This window comes from Capricornis sumatraensis, chromosome 1, assembly GCF_032405125.1.
Source record: "Capricornis sumatraensis isolate serow.1 chromosome 1, serow.2, whole genome shotgun sequence".
Classification (NCBI taxonomy): Eukaryota; Metazoa; Chordata; class Mammalia; order Artiodactyla; family Bovidae; genus Capricornis; species Capricornis sumatraensis.
This window is the reverse complement of record NC_091069.1, coordinates 172,448,275-172,467,194: the sequence shown is the minus strand read 5'-3', so window position 1 is coordinate 172,467,194 and position 18,920 is coordinate 172,448,275. Positions and strand designations below refer to the sequence as shown.

The following is an 18,920-nucleotide window of genomic DNA, read 5'->3' as shown; positions in this document are numbered from 1 at the left end:
GCTCTTTGAATTTTTAACAGAGAATTCCCCATCTTCATTCTTTTGCATTATTTTTGTCTACTATTTTACCTCCTTTTAAAAAATTTTGTTGAAATATAGTTGATTTACATTGTTGCATTAATTTCTTCTGTACAGCAAAGTGACCCAGTTACCAAACTTGCTTTTATACCCTTAAAAGTCATCATTATTATTTTTGTCTTAAATATTTATTTAGATTTAACCATAGGTTTATCAGGTTCTTTGGTCATTATTGCTTTTTTCACCCTCCGTTTTCCTCGTGGGCACAGTTTTATTCTTTCTGGAGTAGCATCATTAGTAGTTTTTTGTGATGGTCTACTATTAGTAAACATTTTAAAACTGAAAATATATTGACTGCATTGCCAATCTTGCATAATAAGTTAGGTGACTATAGAAATCATTTGAGATGTCTGCTGGAAAGCAAACTTTTATTCTTTTATAGGTAATTTTTCTCTACTCTCTAGTTTCTTTTAAAAGAATTATGCTTTGTCCATAGTTCGTATTTTTTGCCTCTCAGTGTCTAGGTTGGATTTATATTTATCCTGTCTATATCTCACTATATGTCTTCAATCTAAACAGTCTTAAGTTTCTTCAATTATGGAAATTTCTGAGTGATTAATTCTTTGAATATTGGCTTTTCTCTGTTATCTCTACTAGCTTCTTCTGGGATTGCCATTCGATTTATAATAGACCTTATCTTTCTTTTCTTAATATTTTTTAACTGCTGAGCTCTAGTTTAGCCATAATGCTCTATATTTTATCGCTCTGGGTGATGCTTGCTGTTGACCTTTAATTTTGATTTCTTGGTGGTGCTTTGCTCACCCACCCCTGCCATCATTTTCCTCAAAATGATTGAAGGTGTACTCATTCTTTCATTAGTTTTTTTAATTCATCCACTCATCACTTATTTTTCCCTCAAATTTATTAATTTATTATTGACATAATAACATATTAGTTTCAGGTATAGACATAATGATTCAGTATTTGTAAATATTTTGAAATGATCACAACAAATCTAGTTAACATCCTCAGCACACATAGTTTCAAAACTTTTTTTTCTTGGGATGAGATTTTTTAGATTTACTCCCTTGGAAAGTGAAAGTGAGTCACTCAGTCATGTCTGACTCTTTGTGACCCCATGGACTGTAGCCCACCGGGCTCTTCTGTCCATGGAATTCTCCAGGCAAGAATACTGGAGTGGGTTGCCATTTCCTTCTCTAGGGGATCTTCCCAACCCAGGGACTGAACCAGTTCTCCCACACTGCAGACAGACTCTTTACCAACTGAGTCACCAATAGCTTCAGTTCAGTCGCTCAGTCGTGTCCGACTCTTTGCGACCCCATGAAAGGCAGCATGCCAGGCCTCCCTGTCCATCATCAACTCCCACAGTTAATTCAGACTCAGGTCCATCGAGTCAGTGATGCCATCCAGCCATCTCATCCTCTGTCCTCCCCTTCTCCTCCTGCCCCCAATTCCTTTCAGCATCAGAGTCTTTTCCAATGAGTCAACTCTTTGCATGAGGTGGCCAAAGTACTGGAGCTTACCGATAGCTTAGCAAGGTTCAAATATGCAATACAGTATTACTAACTACAATACTGAATAATGTATATTCTGTACATTATTCATCACTTGTTTATAGAATGCCTACTGGGTGACAAACACTATTCTGGCATTGGGTGGGGGAAGTTAATTAGAACTGTAATAGACTTGACTTCCACTTCAAATCATAGTAGCAATCACTGGTTTGTTAGTCTATGCTTCTTTAGACTGGGGAGGAATTCTGACCATGGCCCTTCCCACTCCTCCCATCAGCTAGCCCAGAGGGCATAGGTTTTAGATTAAGCCACTGATCTAGAAACAAAAGACTAGATTCATATCTTGCATTGTGCCAGAAACAGAAGACAAGAAATTCACCATGTGAGAAAAGAAATGTACCCAAAGTAAAGCAAGACAAAATAGGAAAGAAAAGATTTAGGCATTAAAGAGATAACCCAGGAAATGGGATAAAAGTTGGCAGGTGCTCCAGAAAGTGAATACAGTACAAAGAAATCTCACAATTTATGCCAGCATCTTCCTCAAAATCTTATTCGCTCTCAGTACCTCATTCTTACTTTCAGTATCTCTCAGTTATCTATATTTACCAATTTCTGTTTTTCTTCTCATTCTCTTGTACTTCATACCTTATATCCATTCAGTACCTAAGAACTGAGCTCAACTACAATTTGCTTAAGATTTATTTCTGTACATTATTTATCATGGTTCATGTTATGTGCAGTGTGCTGAGTGACAAGCAAGAATTAAAATGTTTCTGCCCAGAAAGAATTTGTTATCTAGTGATTTGATTGGCTAATAAGAATATTAAAAATAATTAAAAAGAAATGCCATTTAATACAGGAATTAAACTGTTTTTCCTTTTCCTCCCCCCACCCCCATTCTGTTAAAATATGAATAAAACTCAGGAGTCACAGTGCAAGGTTAAGCACGAGCACTTTCATTCACTTGGGGAGAATGATAATTTCTTTAATCTTTTGGAAACTATTATAGGTTACTGTCATTAAAATTATAAATATTTTAAAATATTTATATGACATTCGAAATGTCATATAAGCTTTAGCCCACTTTTTATATTTAAGAGAGTTTATAAAAATACGTAAAAGATGTTGTGAAAAAGAGAATATACAATGATACTTACTATGTTTTATTGTAAAAATTTGAGTGAACCAGAATGTCTATTAGTAGAATAGATAAATTGTGATACATTTTCTATATGTATCACAGCAATAAAAAATGAATTTGGAAAACCTACCTTAAAGTATAAGAAATTAACATATCTCAGTTTCTTTACCTCCTTCAAGTGAATGCAACCTTTTTTCCCTTTCTTTCATGCTTGTGGGATCTTAGGTCTCTGACCAGGAATTGAACTCATACCCCCTGCATTGGAAGCACACCACTGGTCGGCCAGGAAGGGCCCTGCAAGTATTTTGTTTACTGCTGTATCCCCAGTCAAGTCCTTAATTTGGAACAAAGTTAAAAAAAACAGTTGTTTAATGAATGAATACATAGATGGATGATAGATAGATGAGTTAATAGGTACTGATTGGGAAGATTCTATCAGAGCTTTTATTTTTAATGATATATTTATACTTAAGCAAATTGTTAATAGGGATTATTTTAAAAGAATGGGATTCCGATGAACTTTCACTTTCTTCATTATTTTTTCATTATTTACAATAATGAGAAAAAATGAAAGTTAAAAAAAAATCTCATTTGCTGAACCCTTTCCTGTCTCTCTCCCATTTTCCAGCCTTCCTGGTTCTACTCTGGGTTTTACCTCAAGTGGATCCAGAGCAGAGCCTATCCCAGCCCTCCCTCAGGCAGCTCCTCCCTCCTTTTCTCCACCCCTCTTCTTGGGTGGATGAGAAATACAGATGCCTCCTTTGCAGACAGAGGCCTGTCTATGAAGAGGCAAGGCTGCAAAGTTGCCCTGGAGCACTGAGAGGAAAAGAATGTCCTGGGTGATTATACCATCCAGGACATTAACAAGGATTTCTAGCCTCAGAAGTGAGCAAGGAGAAAATTGTTGGCAGGGATGGAAACACATGGCATGTGCTGAAAGGGTGGGAAATTGTCTGGAAGGAGCAGTGTTGCTTATTCTCCTCTCTCATCCTGGAAAGAACTGGTGCAAGTTCGGTGGCATTGTTGTTTTCAGTCACTAAGTTGCATCCAACTGTTTGCAACCCCATGGACTGCAGTGCACCAGGCTCCTCTGTCTTCCACTATCTCCCAGAGTTTACTCAGTTTCATGTCCATTGAGTCTGTCATGCTGTCTAACCATCTCATCCTCTGCTGCTCCCTTCTTTTGCCTTCAATCTTTCCCAGCCTCAGGGTTTTTTCCAATGAGTAGGCTCTTTGCATCAGGTGGCCAAAGTATTGGAGCTTCAGCTTCAGCATCAGTCCTTCCAATGAATATTCAGGGTTGATTTTGTTGGGGATTGACTGGTTTGATCTCCTTGCAGTCCAAGGGACTCTCAAGAGTCTTTTCCAGCACCAGAATTCAAAAGCATCAATACTTAGGCCCTAGCCTTCTATATGGTCCAACCCTCACATCCATATGTGACTTCTGGAAAAATCATAGCTTTAACTACGTGGACCTTTGTTGACAATGGTCTCTTCTTTGTGCTGGCATGGTTGTTGAAGACATTATGCCTTCATTCCACCTAATCCATTTATTTATTCTAGATGGCTGGTTCTCCAGGGACACACCCTTATCTTCTGGGCAGGTCCTGTTTTTGAAGGTCTGTTTGGCTCATTCTTCCTCCTTAATCCCAGGGTGGCTCTCTTCCATCTTTCTTCTTAGCTGGGCGGGAGTGTAAGACTCCTCCTAAATGTTGCCTGTTGTTGCTGTTGCTAAGTCAAGTCAAATCTTTTGGGAACCCACTGACTGTATGCAGCCCTCCAGGCTCCTTTCTGTCAGGGTCCTTTTTCAAATATGAAAAAAGAGAAGGCAAAGATATAAAACAGGAATTTTGGCACTTCTCCCAGGAATAAAAATTGTCCATAAAGTACTGGGGGAGGGAGAGTGGAGAAGAGGGGAGCAGAAAAAGAAGGAAAAAGAGAGTGGGAAAATGTGGAAAAAAGGAGAATGGATTCTGGAACCAGACTGTGAGCATCTAGGCTGCACTATAAATGTGGTGTGTGTGTGTGTTAGTCGCTCAGTCCTGTCTGACTCTTTACAACCCCATGGAGCCCGCCAGACTCTTCTGTCCATTGGATTTCCCAGGCAAGAATACTGGAGTAGGTTGCCATATCCTTCTCCAGGGAATCTTCCTGACCCAGGGATCAAACCCAGGTCTCCTGCATTGTAGACAGATTCTTTACCCTCTGAGCCACCAGGGAAGCCCATAGATCTTGGGCAACTCCAGGTGGTTAGGATGTTGAAGCAATTCATATCACTCAAACAACTAAATGATTGTTTTTATTGTTTATTTATTGCTGCATTCTCCCTTGATGAATGAAATCCTCTTTATCTTTAAAGTTTTTATTGCTATTACGGCTCTCATCCCAGGAGAAAGAAAAAGGACAAATCAGTCTGAGGAGATCAGGGCCCAAAAATGAAACTCTAGGAGATTTAAAGTTCAGGAACCCTTCTCAAATGCTCACAGTTGATGTCCCTGGTGTAAGGAGTTAATATTTGCATCTCAGAGAACATAGTACACTCAGTAAAGACTTCCTTAGACTAGTTTCCAGATCAAAGAGCAAAACTGAAAAATTTCAGAAAAGGAGGACGATTGGGTTGAAATTCAGATACACAGGAGAGGATAGGTGTTTCTTTCCTTCATCATTGTGTTCCAGGCCCCAACAAAATGCTTGATGCATAGTTATTTCACCCATCTCACAAATATTTGAGTGTCTGCTATGTGTCACACATTGTACTAAATTCTGAAGATAAAACAAGAAAATATTCCTGCCCTCATGGATTTACATTCTGATGAGGAAGTCAGTCTATAAACATATGAACAAATAATACATTTCAGAGAGTTATAGGTATTGTGAAGGAAATAGAGCCAAGGAAGGGAAAAGACAGTGCTGAGCTGGCAGATGATGTTCAGAAAGAAAAGTTTCTCCGAGAAGGTCACTGTTAAAGCAGATTTGTTCAATAATTGCATGGATTGATACAATCTTTTTATTCCCTCTCCTTTAATGAAAGAGATGGGTAGGCCTCCATCAACCAAATTTTGGGGATGACAAAATATTTTAGGAAAACCCTAAATCAGTGTTTAAAGATGATCTTACATAACTGAATGAGTCAAAAAAATATTCCAAGTTCAAACAGTTCCCTGAAAACCTGTCTTAAAAGAAACAAGTTAGTCTACAGGAAGAGGAAATTTCAAAATCTTTTGGTGCCATCTCAGCTGCTGGCCATACCTTTTTCCAGTGAGGGATGGAAGGAAGGACTAAGAGACAGGGATAATAGAATGGGAAAGTCTAACATACTTCTAACCAAAGATCTGGAAGAAAGAGACAGAAAATGATTGAGCAGTATTTTAAATATATATATGAATTTTCCAGAGTGGATTAATCTAATACTTAGATTCTAGGAGCCTGTTAAATCTCAAAAGATTAATAAAAATTCCTCATCTAGACACACCATGAACACTAAAATGCTCACATTATTTGAATTCAAGGAAGGAAAAGAAATATAAACTGTATGGTAGATTATAAATGGCTTTTTTTTTTGGTTTTTTTGCTACTTTTTCAATTGAGAGGAGGACACAACGAGATGAGAGCAGTTTCTCATTTGTGGTTATGGACTCCCAATTTGTCTTGGCAGGTTCCAGTTTGTTCTGATGCTTCCCTTTTTCACATCCAGGCTTTCTTCCCAACCACTGGCCCGGCTGACTTGTAGGGACTGCTGACCTCAGCCTCCAGAAGCAGAAGTAGAGCAGTTTTCACCATATCTCAGTTTTTCAAGGTCTAATCTCTGCAATAAATCTCTTATTCTATATCACTCATACAATTAAGCCTTCCTGATCAAACCCTCATTGATATTCCATGTTTTGGATGATCATCTACCCAGGTAAAATTTCGGCTTTCTTTTATTATGCTAGAAGATGTGAACAGCTGCTGCTGCTGCTGCTGCTAAGTCGCTTCAGTCGTGTCTGACTCTGTGCAACCCCATAGACAGCAGCCCACCAGGCTCCTCCATCCCTGGGATTCTCCAGGCAAGAACACTGGAGTGGGTTGCCATTTCCTTCTCTAATGCATGAAAGTGAAAAGTGAAAGTGAAGTTGCGCATTCCTGTCAGACTCTTCGCGATCCCATGGACTGCAGCCTACCAGGCTGCTCCGCTCACGGGATTTTCCAGGCAAGAGTACTGGAGTCGGGTGGAGTCGGGTGCCATGGCCTCCTCCGGAACAACTGCTACTAGGGGTCAACTATTGGCGGGTTTTGCCACCATACTATGTCCAAGGAAGAAAACGAGTTTTTCACAGTCCCCATTTATTTCACTTTACTCATTTATGTTACTTTTTTTGGCCTTTGTGGGCATGGAAATGTTTAAATGTAAAGAAATTAATGTAAAATGTTAACAGCTATGGAGACATGGTAAGATTGAAATGCTATGGTCAGCTGAATTATGCCAAAGGGGCTTTTTTTGGTAGTCCCTGATCTCTTTCCTTTACACCCTACATTGGCTCCATAAACAATCTACTTTCAGTATAAATGTACAATCTGATAATTTTCACCATTTCCACTGTTACTAAAAAGGCACCAATATTTATTTAATGGAGAAGCACAAGTCTTATAATTCATTTCGTTCATTCTGCTTTTGCTCTGTACATTTTTCTTTTCTCTTTTTATCTTTTTCATGTAAGACGCATGTCATCTTTTAACATAAATTGTTGTTGTTCAATCTTTAAGTCCTGTCTGACTGTGCAAACTCCACTGACTGTACTACACCAGGCTCCCTTGTCCTCCACAATCTCCCAGAGTTTGCTCACATTCAGGCCTATTGAGTTGGTGATGCCATCTAACCATCTCATTCTCTGCTGCCCGCTTCTCCTTTTTGGCTTCAATCTTTCCCAGCATCAAGGTCTTTTCCAGTGAGTCTGCTCTTTGCATTAGGTGGCCAAAGTATTGGAGCTTCAGCTTCAGCATCAATCCTTCCAATGAATATTAAGGGTTGATTTCCTTTAGGATTAACTGGTTTGATATCCTTGCAGTCCAGGGGATTCTCTCTTCTTCACCACCACAATTTGAAAGTAGCAATTCTTTAGCACTTAGCCTTCTTTGTGGTTCAGTTCTCACATACATGATTACTGGAGAAATCATAGTTTTGACTATACAGACCTTTATCAGCCAAGTGATGTCTCTGCTTTTTAATATGCTGTCTAGGTTTGTCATAGCTTTTCTTTCAAGGAGCAAGTGTCTTTTAATTTCATGGCTGCAGCCACCATCCAGAGTGACTTTTGAGCCCCCCCAAATAAAGTCTGTCACTGTTTCCAATTTCTCTCCATCTATTTGCCATGAAGTGATGGGACTGCCTGCCATGATTTTAGTTTTCTGAATGATGAATTTTAAGCCAGCTTTTTCACTCTCCTCTTTCACACTCATCAAAAGACTCTTTAGTTCCTCTTTGCTTTCTGCCATAATGGTGGTGTCATCTGCATATCTGAGGTTATTTACATTTCTCCCAACAATCTTGATTCCAGCTCGGCCTCATCCTGCCTGGCATTTTACAGGATGTATTCTGCATGTAAGTTAAATAAGCAGGGTGACAATATACAGCCCTGACGTACTCCTTTCTCAATTTTGAACCAGTCATTGTTCCATGTCTGGTTCTAACTGTTGCTTCTTGACCTGCATATAGGTTTCTCAGGAGTCAGGGAAGGTGGTCTGGTATTCCCAACTCTTGAAGAATTTTCCAGTTTGTCGTGATCTACACAATCAAAGGCTTTAGCATATTCAGTGAAGCAGAAGTAGATGCTTTTTTGGAATACTCTTGCTTTTTCTATGATCCAATAAATTGATGCATGTTTTGTCCTAGTTCTTCAATTGTATATGTGTGTGTGTTTCACAGCTGAGTGGCTTGTGGGATCTTAGTTCCCTGACCAGGGAATGAACCCCTGACTCCTGCAGTGGAAACACTGAGTCCTAACCACTGGACCACCAGGGAATCCCCCTTTAAACTTTTTATTTCTTTGAATTAAAGAAAAATGAAAATATATGAATGTTTTGGAAGGGGAATTTTTTTAAAAAATTTCTACCTTTCTTGCATTGCACCCAGAGAATGAGAGAAGTATACTTTGGTATTTGTTGACCTTCCTCTTTGGCTTAATTTATAGTTAATTTTTATAAATATTACATTGTTACATGCATGTTTGAAATGAAGAGTGTTTTGTTATTTGGGTACAGAATTACATATAAAAGCTACATACATACAGCTTATTCACTCACTGTATTACTCAAAATTTTATATCATAATTATTTTACCTGCTTGCTCTATCAGTTTCTTGGTTGTATTAAACTCTATTATGTTGGTAGATGTTTTTCTTTCTCCTTTTAATCCTATTTTTGTTTTATATATTTTGAGTCTTTGTTTAAAGCTTATCCTTTTCTAGAAATTTATAAAAATAGCTCTCAGCCTCCCTCTCTCTCTCCCAGGCTGCCAATGTGTCAAGATATTCCACAAGAGAGACTTTCATTATTTCACTGCGTGTGCTGCTCAGTCCTCTCTCCAATTTCTAATTCACACCTGGTCTGAGAGTATGTTCTTGCCTAAGAAGATCTGAGCATTTTTCTATAGGAGACCAGGACAGGGGCAGAGACACTGATGCAAAAGGAACCACAAGAAAGGTGGCCGAGAAAGTGAGGGAGAGACACTAAGATGGTAGTAGAAAGTAGTGAGATGTGCTCTGAACTGAGACAGACCAAGAAAAGAGGAGTGAGACAAGATGAAGGGGCTTGAGGGACCAATGGAGGGTTGGCAATTCTTGGCTGTGCTAAGAATAGTATTTGGACAGAGAAAGTAACTTATAATTTTTAAAACCTGAAATATAAAATAGAGGTGGAGGACAGGTAACACACAAGATCCTGGGACAACTGAATTATAGATAAAAAAAAAAGCTTGCTCCCATTGATTGCTTCTCATTAGGTTTTAAACCCTGTGCCAGTGTGTATAAGTGCGTATTTTTATGGAACCCCTCCACTAATACGTGAGATTACCCCCACTTTGCTGATTATATCATTGAATCTCAGAGAACTGAAGTGAGTTGAGACTAGCTCCCTTTTCTTTGACATTAAGAAACAAATTTAGAGAAATGGAAGGGTAAGATGGAAAGCAGGGAATTAAGTCATAAGTCCCACTCCAGTGTTCTTGCCTGGAGAATCCCAGGGACGGCAGAGCCTGGTGGGCTGCCGTCTACGGGTTCGCACAGAGTCAGACATGACTGAAGCGACTTAGCAGCAGCAACAGCATAAGTTCCAATACCTTGGTCACCTGATGAGAAAAGCCAATTCACTGGAAAAGATCCTGATACTGGGAAAGATTGAGGACAGGAGGAGAAGGGGGTGACAGAGGATAAGATAGTTGGATAGCATCACCAACTCAATGAACTTGAGTTTGAACAAACTCCTCTGGGAGACAGTGAAAGACAGGGAAGCCTGGTATGCTACAGTCTAAGAGGTCACAAAGAATCAGACATGACTTAGTGACTGAACAACACCACCATGAAAAGATTATCATAATAAGTTGGGTAAACATCCATCATCTCATGTAAATGCAAACTTAAATAGAAAAAGTTTTATTTTCTTGTAATGAGAACTCTTAGGATTTACTCATTTAACAGCTTTTAGATATAATATACAGCAATATTCATTAGATTTATTACACTATATGCTACATCCCTGAGAAGCACAGAATTTATTCAGTCTGGAAGATTCTGTTTTAGTTAATTCACCAATTTAGTTTGTGTAAATTTCATTATTTTTCATATAACCTCAGCAATTTCCATAGATAAATCACTCTTCATTATTTGTACAAACTTATTAAAATAATCAGATGACATCTTTAAAAATATTCCAATTGTTATCGAGTTTCCCTTATGTCTGTGTTTAGCAGTATCAGTCCAAACCACTGTAGAACAGCACAGTTTCCTTAAAATTCTGGATATTTTTATAAAATATAAAAAACATCTTTTACAATTTGAGACTAAACTGGTAAGATTGGAGAATTCCTTATCAGACAGAAATGTCAAATAATCATAGAACTGAGTAGAGACGTAAGTGAAACATTAGCATCAAAACTTTCCATAGTGATGTTTGCTGATCTCTGGTAGTCTGGAGCACAGATTTCAATAGATTATGTGTTCTGGGGGATAGGAATCTGGGGTTCCTAGCAGGTCCTGGGTTAAGATCTAAAATCCCCCATGTAGAGCCAAACCCCAAAAAGGACAGCCTCCTTAGAAAGGAGAGCTGAGAAATATCTATCCTGAAGACTGAGATGGTGCGTGTGGAAGCTGTGCAAATTTGGCTCTGGATGTCAAACATTATGCTAGTTCTAGTGCTTAATTGATCACTTATGTCCTACTCTTTGTGAACTTTTGGACTGTAGCCCACCAGGCTCCTCTGTCCATGGAATCTTCAAGGGGATTAAACCAGCATCTCCTGCCCTGTACAAAACATAATAGAGGTTCAAAGATTAAGGTCTTCCCTTAGGCAAGGCTGAAGACTTTCCTCTCTGGTATTTGGAATTTAGGCCGCAGTTCTTGTTTTTGGATGGATCATTGGATGTGTGACACAGTCCAATTTTTAAACCAGATTTGAACAGGAGAATGGCCACTTGGCTCAGGTAGAAGTAGATGAAGTGTTTGATTTCATGTGTCACATGACTTCCACTATATAGTGCCAGCTGGGGTTGTACTTCTTGTCAAACTCCTTCTTGATATGGGCTGCAGTGTCCTTCTCTATATTTAAAATGGGCTGTAATTGATATGTCTCCTAGGTATCTGGCAGAAATACATGCAAAAATCTTTTCAAGTGCTTTAATGCAGACCTTGAAGATTTACCACAAATAAAATTCAAGGAATCCAAGCTCAGACACAGTTAAAAGACAGGGGGGAATACTTCAGGTGTACTAAACTGCATTAATAATTATGGTAACAGCACACAAAATATTTAACATTTTTGAGAAGTAAACTTCTCTTTTCTATTTTCTAAGAGCTTTAAAAATATTTATTTGTAATTGATTGATGATTGCTTTACAATATTGGTTTGATTTCTGTTATACAACATGAATTAACCATAGGTGTACATATGTCCCCTCTGTCTTGAATTTTCTAAGAGTTTTTTAAATTAGAAATTTATGTTGAATGTTTGAAATAAACTGTAAATTAAAAAATATTCTCTAGGCTTTTCAGAAAGATGACACAAATCATGCCTTTCAATTTCTTCTAAGTTATTTTTCTCAGTTGATCATAGTTCACCTAATAAGAATAGAATAACTTTGTGACAGATTTCTTTTGTTTATTCTTTTTATGTCAAAGTGCTGGTTTTATATTGGGAGCAATATTAGAACATTTATATAGCATTTTCTCTGAACAGTACTTGTATGTGGTGAGGACTGTTCTAAGCACTTTACACCTACTAACTTAGTGTTCATAATAACCAAATATTAATAGTTGTTATTTTTATTATATCCATCATAAAGAAAGAAAGTGAAGAAAGAAGTCTCTCAGTCGTGTCCGACTCTATCCATGGGATTTTCCAAGCAAGAGTACTGGAATGGGTTGCCATTCCCTTCTCCAGGGGATCTTCCCAACCCAGGGATCAAACCTGGGTCTCCCACATTGCGGGCAGATGCTTTACCTTCTGAGCCACCAGGGAAACCCCTTCTTCATCATATAGATGAGGAAAATGAAGCTCAAGGAGTTAAGCAAGGATTACACAGCTACTAAGTCTTCAAACACAGACTGACTGTCTTCAGAGTTATACTCTGGACCCCTAACTACACTGCATCTCAGAAAGATCTTCCATGACTACATCTAAATTCAGTTCGGTCACTCAGTCGTGTCTGACTCTTTGTGACCCCATGGACTGCAGCACGCCAGGCTTCCCTGTCCATCACCAACTCCTGGAGCTTATTCAAACTCATGTCCATCCAGTCGGTGGTGCCATCCAACCATCTCATCCTCTGTTGTCCCCTTCTCCTCCCACCTTCAATCTTTGGCAGCAGATTTAACATCTAAATTAGGATCTCTTTTATTTAATAGTACTCTTTATTTCCTCCTGAGCATTGCTGCTGCTAAGTCACCTCAGTCATGTCTGACTCTGTGACCCCATACACGGCAGCCCAGCAGGCTCCCCCGTCCCTGGGATTCTCCAGGCAAGAGCACTGGAGTGGGTTGCCATTTCCTTCTCTAATGCATGAAAGTGAAAAGTGAAAGTGCAGTCACTCAGTCCTATCCGACTCCCAGCGACCCCATGGACTGCAGCCTACCAGGCTCCTCTGTCCATAGGATTTTCCAGGCAAGAGTATGGAGTGGGTGCCATTGCCTTCTCCGTCCTGAGTGTTAGTACAATTTAAAATTGTCAATTAATTTTTCAATTAGTTTAATATTTGTCTCTAGTCTCTTTCTCTTTGAGAGCAGGAACCATTTCTTGCCATTTCCCTGTATATCAGTGCCTAGCACAGTAGACTCAATAGTAGATGCTCAATAATTAGTTGAGTAAATGAATGAAAGCATAAAAAATAACTTAGAAAAATGTTTCCTTCATGGAGTAATGACTCCATCGTGTGGAATTTTGGAATATTGTCCAAAAATTTTTTTTTTAACAAGATAGGTTTCATAGAACTCATTCTATTTCCCAGGCTTACATTAGAGGCTTTGCTGTTGTTTGACTGGTCCTTTTGAGATTTTTAGAGCTATAGGAAACCACCGACTCTTCAGGGTAGGCTTTCCCTTACTAGATTTGCTTGGTGAAACGGATTGTGCAATTAGGTGAATAGCAGGTATCAGCTTAAGTCCAGAGCTCGCTTGATTCTACTTTGCCAAAAGGTAAAGCATAGATCCATCAATAAGCTCTTGGTTCCGAATGATCACTCTGGAACATCCAGAGCCCCTTCCATGCAGCGTTCTGCTATCTAAGAAGTCTATCGGTGGCAGTACCGTACTCGCCATCACATATTCCTTACAGTGTACAATGACTAAAGTAGAAATTGTGTACAGAAATAGCCTCTGCCCTACAATCATACACCAGGAGAGAGTAAATTGCACTCCATTCTAAATCCTAAATTTTACTGGTATAATATTTTGCACATATTGTTGTTCAGTGGCCAAGTCGTGTCCCACTTCTTGCCACCCCATGAACTACAGCATGCCAGGCTTCCCTGTCCTTCGCTATCCCCTGGAGTTTGCTCAAATTAGTCGATGATGCCATCTAATCATCTCATCCTGCATCAGAGTGTTTTCCAATGAGTCAGCTCTTCGCACATACAACTTATAATAATTATTTTAAAAATACCAATATGTTATATAGAACTACGTCTCTAATCTACCTATTATGGGCAGTTCATTTTACGAAGTTAGTATAACCTTGCTATTTAAACTAGAAATGGACAAAAAGAAAAGTAAAAATTTTAAGCCAGTATGATTATAGTTGGAGATTATACTGAGCCTGTTTTTTCCCCGTTTAATCTAGGTCCAACTCTGTTTCTATTACGCTAACCATAGAGACGCGGGAGGTCTAAACCTAGCGAGAGCCGCTCCTTCCCCAAGAGTTTATGGTCCTCGGGTTACTCTCGCCACTGGGAACTCTATGGTCCCGGGGCGGGCTGGGAGGCCTGCGTTTTAAAACCGTGGCGGGAAGATGGCGGCCGCACTCGTCGCCAGGGTCAGTTTTTTCCGAGTGGGAGGACGCTGGGACTCTGCGTTTCCCTGAATGGCGGAGAAGGTTTCGCGATGAATATAACGCGCTGGAGTGGGAAACAGCGACGTTCAGCATCAGGCTTAGACTCGTCTTCGGGAAGCGGCTTTGACGGCAGTGACAGCCCCTTGCTCCTTTCCGGGCCGGTGCTGAGCCCACCTCCGGGCCTGGGACGCAGCTTGAAGGATCGTGGGCGCCGGCCGGCCGGAGCTACAGGTACTCCCAGGCACTCCGTGGCCAGCTCAGCCGGGCTGCTAGTCGCGAGGTGTCCTTTCGGCGCGGAGCTCGCTCGTTTACAGGACCCGCTCGGCTCCTACTCCCTTTCTCAGTTTGTGACTCCAGCCCTGAGCGGCATGTCACTTTCTGTTGACAAGGAAGAGCTTTCAGTCCGTGTTCAGAGACCTCCTGGTATTAGTCTTCAAGTGGTTTCTGGGTTTTTATTCTTTCGACATTTGTTTACGGAAACAACTTACTAGTTGGCCAAATCTCATCACCTGTAAGGGATTCACGCCTAATAGTGCCAGTACTCCTTACAGATACTTAAATTGGATGTGTTTTATGGCAGGTTATATATAACACGTAGGAATCCAAAACTCAGTAGAAGGCTAATTACTGAAGTCTTACGTTAAAACTAACTACTTCCTTCCTTTTTTTCTTTTTTGTTTATTTTTTTTTCCCCAAAAGGGGAATGCAAGCAGACGTTTCCTGATGATCAAATAGACAAGCTGCTGTTGGCAAATTGGGGACTTCCTACAGCGGTTCTGGAGAAATATCACAGTTTTGGTGTTAAAAAAATGTTTGAGTGGCAGGCAGAGTGCCTTTTGCTTGGACAAGTCCTGGAAGGAAAGAATTTAGTTTATTCAGGTATTCAAATTTGTGCAAATTAATTTCTGTACCATTTTTAAGACATTATGAATGTAGAGAATGCTCTATTGAGGTAAGGCAGATGAAATGTATAACTAGAGAAAGTCTTAAAATATATGAAAAGCAGAGATTCATCATATGCATACCTAAGTTATGAAAATCCCATTATATGGTGGGGTGGGGAAAGGCAAAACCCCTGCAGTTTAAAGAGAGTTATCTGCTTGCCTTTCCTCTCAACAAACATTCATCCCAGTGTGAGCATGCAGTATGAGATGTAAATGTGTTCTTCCAACAGTTGATCTCAGTTGCCTTTCAGTGTGTGAACATTTTATAATACATACCTGTTTATAAGTTGACCTGCTCATACAGGAGTATATACATAAAACCTTATGTAATACTTTATGAAAGGTTATATGGGCTTTCAAGAGTAATTTTGACTTATAAAACTTTTAACCATCTGTCTTTAGAATACTGACTTTAGAATCTAATCACTTGGTAAGGTCAGTTTTCTCTGAAGTTGTGAGTTACCCAGATTTTTCATTATGGCTGCCAAAAATAGCTAGGAGATTTTCTGTCTATTTCTCAATGGATATCATGAGTTTGAATAAACTCCAGGAGATAGTGAAGGACAGGGAAGCCTGGTGTGTTGCAGTTCATAAGGTCCTGAAGAGTGTGATATGACTCGGTGACCTAACAACAAGATACAAGTTCAGGCTGTTTACTGGCTGTGTAACCTTGCAGATTACTTGAGAGAGAGGAGGAGAAAGAGAGGGAGTGACAGTGCACACAGAAAGCATGAGTGCCTGCTTGTGGGCATAGAAAAGTTTTTGGCATATAGGAAACACTCTTACTAACTGCTAGTGGCAGTTAGTGGTAGTTGTAGAATGCCCTGACAATTTCAATTGCTTAAATACTTGGGTGTCATTCATAACTCTGGTCACCAACTCACATAAATTTATCACCGGGTCCAGTGTCTGTTACCTCAGATATCTTGATTCTGACCAGTACTCTTTGTTCTTGGGTGCATTACTATCATCTTCTAGATTATGCAGTAGCTTTGTAACTAGATGTTCAAGCTGGTTTTAGAAAAGGCAGAGGAACGAGAGATCAAATTGCCAACATAAGCTGATTCATTGAAAAAGCAAGAGAGTTCCAGAAAAACATCTGTTTCTACTCTATTGACTATGCCAAAGCCTTTGACTGTGTGGATTACAATAAACTGTGGAAAATTCTGAAAGAGATGGGAATACCAGACCACCTGACCTGCCTCTTGAGAAACCTCTATGCAGGTCAGGAAGCAACAGTTAGAACTGGACATGGAAGAACAGACTGGTTCCAAATAGGAAAAGGAATACGTCAAGGCTGTATATTGTCACCCTGCTTATTTAACTTCTATGCAGAGTACATGATGAGAAACGCTGGACTGGAAGAAGCACAAGCTGGAATCAAGATTGCCGGGAGAAATATCAATAACCTCAGATATGCAGATGACACCACCCTTATGGCAGAAAGTGAAGAGGAACTCAAAAGCCTCTTGATGAAAGTGAAAGAGGAGAGTGAACACAATGTTGGCTTAAAGCGCAACATTCAGAAAACTAAGAACATGGCATCTGTTCCCATCACTTCATGGGAAATAGATGGGGAAACAGCCGAAACAGTGTCAGACTTTATTTTTGGGGGCTCCAAAATCATTGCAGATGGTGATTGCAGCTATGAAATTAAAAGACGCTTACTCCTTGGAAGAAAAGTTATGACCAACCTAGATAGTATATTGAAAAGCAGAGACATTACTTTGCCAACAAAGGTCCATCTAGTCAAGGCTATGGTTTTTCCAGTGGTCATGTATGGATATGAGAGTTGGACTGTGAAGAAAGCTGAGCGCCGAAGAATTGATGCTTTTGAACTGTGGTGTTGGAGAAGACTCTTGAGAGTCCCTTGGACTGCAAGGAGATCCAACCAGTCCATCCTAAGGGAGATCAATCCTGGGTGTTTATTGGAAGGACTGATGCTAAAGCTGAAACTCCAGTACTTTGGCCACCTCATGCGAAGAGTTGACTCATTGGAAAAGACTCTGATGCTGGGTGGGATTGGGGGCAGGAGGAGAAGGGGACATCCGAGGATGAGATGGCTGGATGGCATCCCCGACTGATGGACGAGAGTTTGAGTGAACTCTGGGAGTTGGTGATGGACCGGGAGGCCTGGCATGCTGCGATTCACGGGGTTGCAAAGAGTCGGACATGACTGAGTGACTGAACTAAACTGAACTGAATCTTTTCTTTCTGCCCTTACTTTGCTTCTGCAGCCAAACTCTGTAAAGTACAGTTATGAATTTCTCACTCCTTTTCACGTTCACCTAACTCACTAATCACTCTCCATTGCTTTCAGGGTAAATTTCTTATGTGGTAGGATTATAAAACTTTTTTTCTTGTGGCACTTTCATGTCTCTTTTACTCCCCTACTTGTGGCAACCTACTCCAGTGTTCTTGCCTGGGAAATCCCATGGACAGAGGGGCCTGGCAGGGCTACAGTCCATGGGGTCGCAAGAGTCAGACACAACTGACTGACTAAACCTACCTACCTACTTGTACTTTTTGTTTCAGACATTCAGTTACCATCTTCTGAATATACTGGGCTTTCCTGTAGACCTTTACACATGCTGTTTTTTCTGCTTGGGATTCTTTTCTTTTTCCCTTTTTGCTCCTTTGAAATTCTGTTTCCTTTACATAAATCCTTATAGCTTTTCCCCTTCAGCGTCTATCATAGCTTCTATCACAATGTATTTAAGCTGTTTATTTCCTCATAGTAGGGCTTTTAACTATTTGGTACTTAAAGGAAAGGATCTTTAGGTGTAAGCTAGGTACTCAGTAATATTCATCATTTATTGCTGATATAAAGATTTCTTTGTCTCTGTTTTTCATTGGGAGAGTGTTTAGAAAGCTGGTTTAAAGTTGGGCATTTCAGGGTTATGCAAGGAGATCCAACCAGTCCATTCTAAAGGAGATCAGTCCTGGGTGTTCATTGGAAGGACTGATGCTAAAGCTGAAATTCCAGTACTTTGTCCACCTCATGCAAAGAGTTGACTCATTGGAAAAGACTCTGATGCTGGGAGGGGTTGGGGGCAGGAGGAGAAGGGGATGACAGAGGATGAGATGGCTGGATGGCATCACTGACTTGATGGACGTGAGTTTGAGTGAACTCCGGGAGTTGGTGATAGACAGGGAGGCCTGGTGTGCTGCGATTCATGGGGTCGCAAAGAGTCGGACAGGACTGAGCGACTGAACTGAACTGAAAGGTTTCAACTGATAGGTGGTGGCGGTTTAGTCACTAAAGTTGTGTTCTGCTCTTGCGACCCTATGGACTAGTCCTCCAGTCTCCTCTCTCCATGGGATTTCCCAGGTAAAATACTGGAGTGGGTTGCTGTTCCCTCCAGGGAATCTTCCCAACCCAGGGATCAAACCCACATCTCCTGCCTTGGCAGGGGGGTCCTTTACCACTGAGCCGCCAGGGAAGCCCTAATGATAGTTTATGTTGTCCAGTTAGCCTTGGGCTCTTTAGTCACTAGATATGATTTAAAGCATTTATTACTGCACTGTATCAATTTTTACTTATTTTTGTGA

General features: G+C 40.1%; 1 protein-coding gene across 1 annotated transcript in view; it reads left to right on the top strand.

Annotated features, from left to right (window-relative positions):
- Window positions 1-14,474: 14,474 nt before the first annotated feature.
- POLQ (DNA polymerase theta) overlaps window positions 14,475-18,920 on the top strand; it is a 108,642-nt gene continuing 104,196 nt past the window's right edge. The window contains exons 1-2 of the mRNA XM_068977320.1: window positions 14,475-14,655; window positions 15,124-15,303. Of these exons, the coding sequence (XP_068833421.1) occupies window positions 14,475-14,655; window positions 15,124-15,303 (361 nt within the window). The remainder of the gene's footprint in view (window positions 14,656-15,123; window positions 15,304-18,920) is intronic.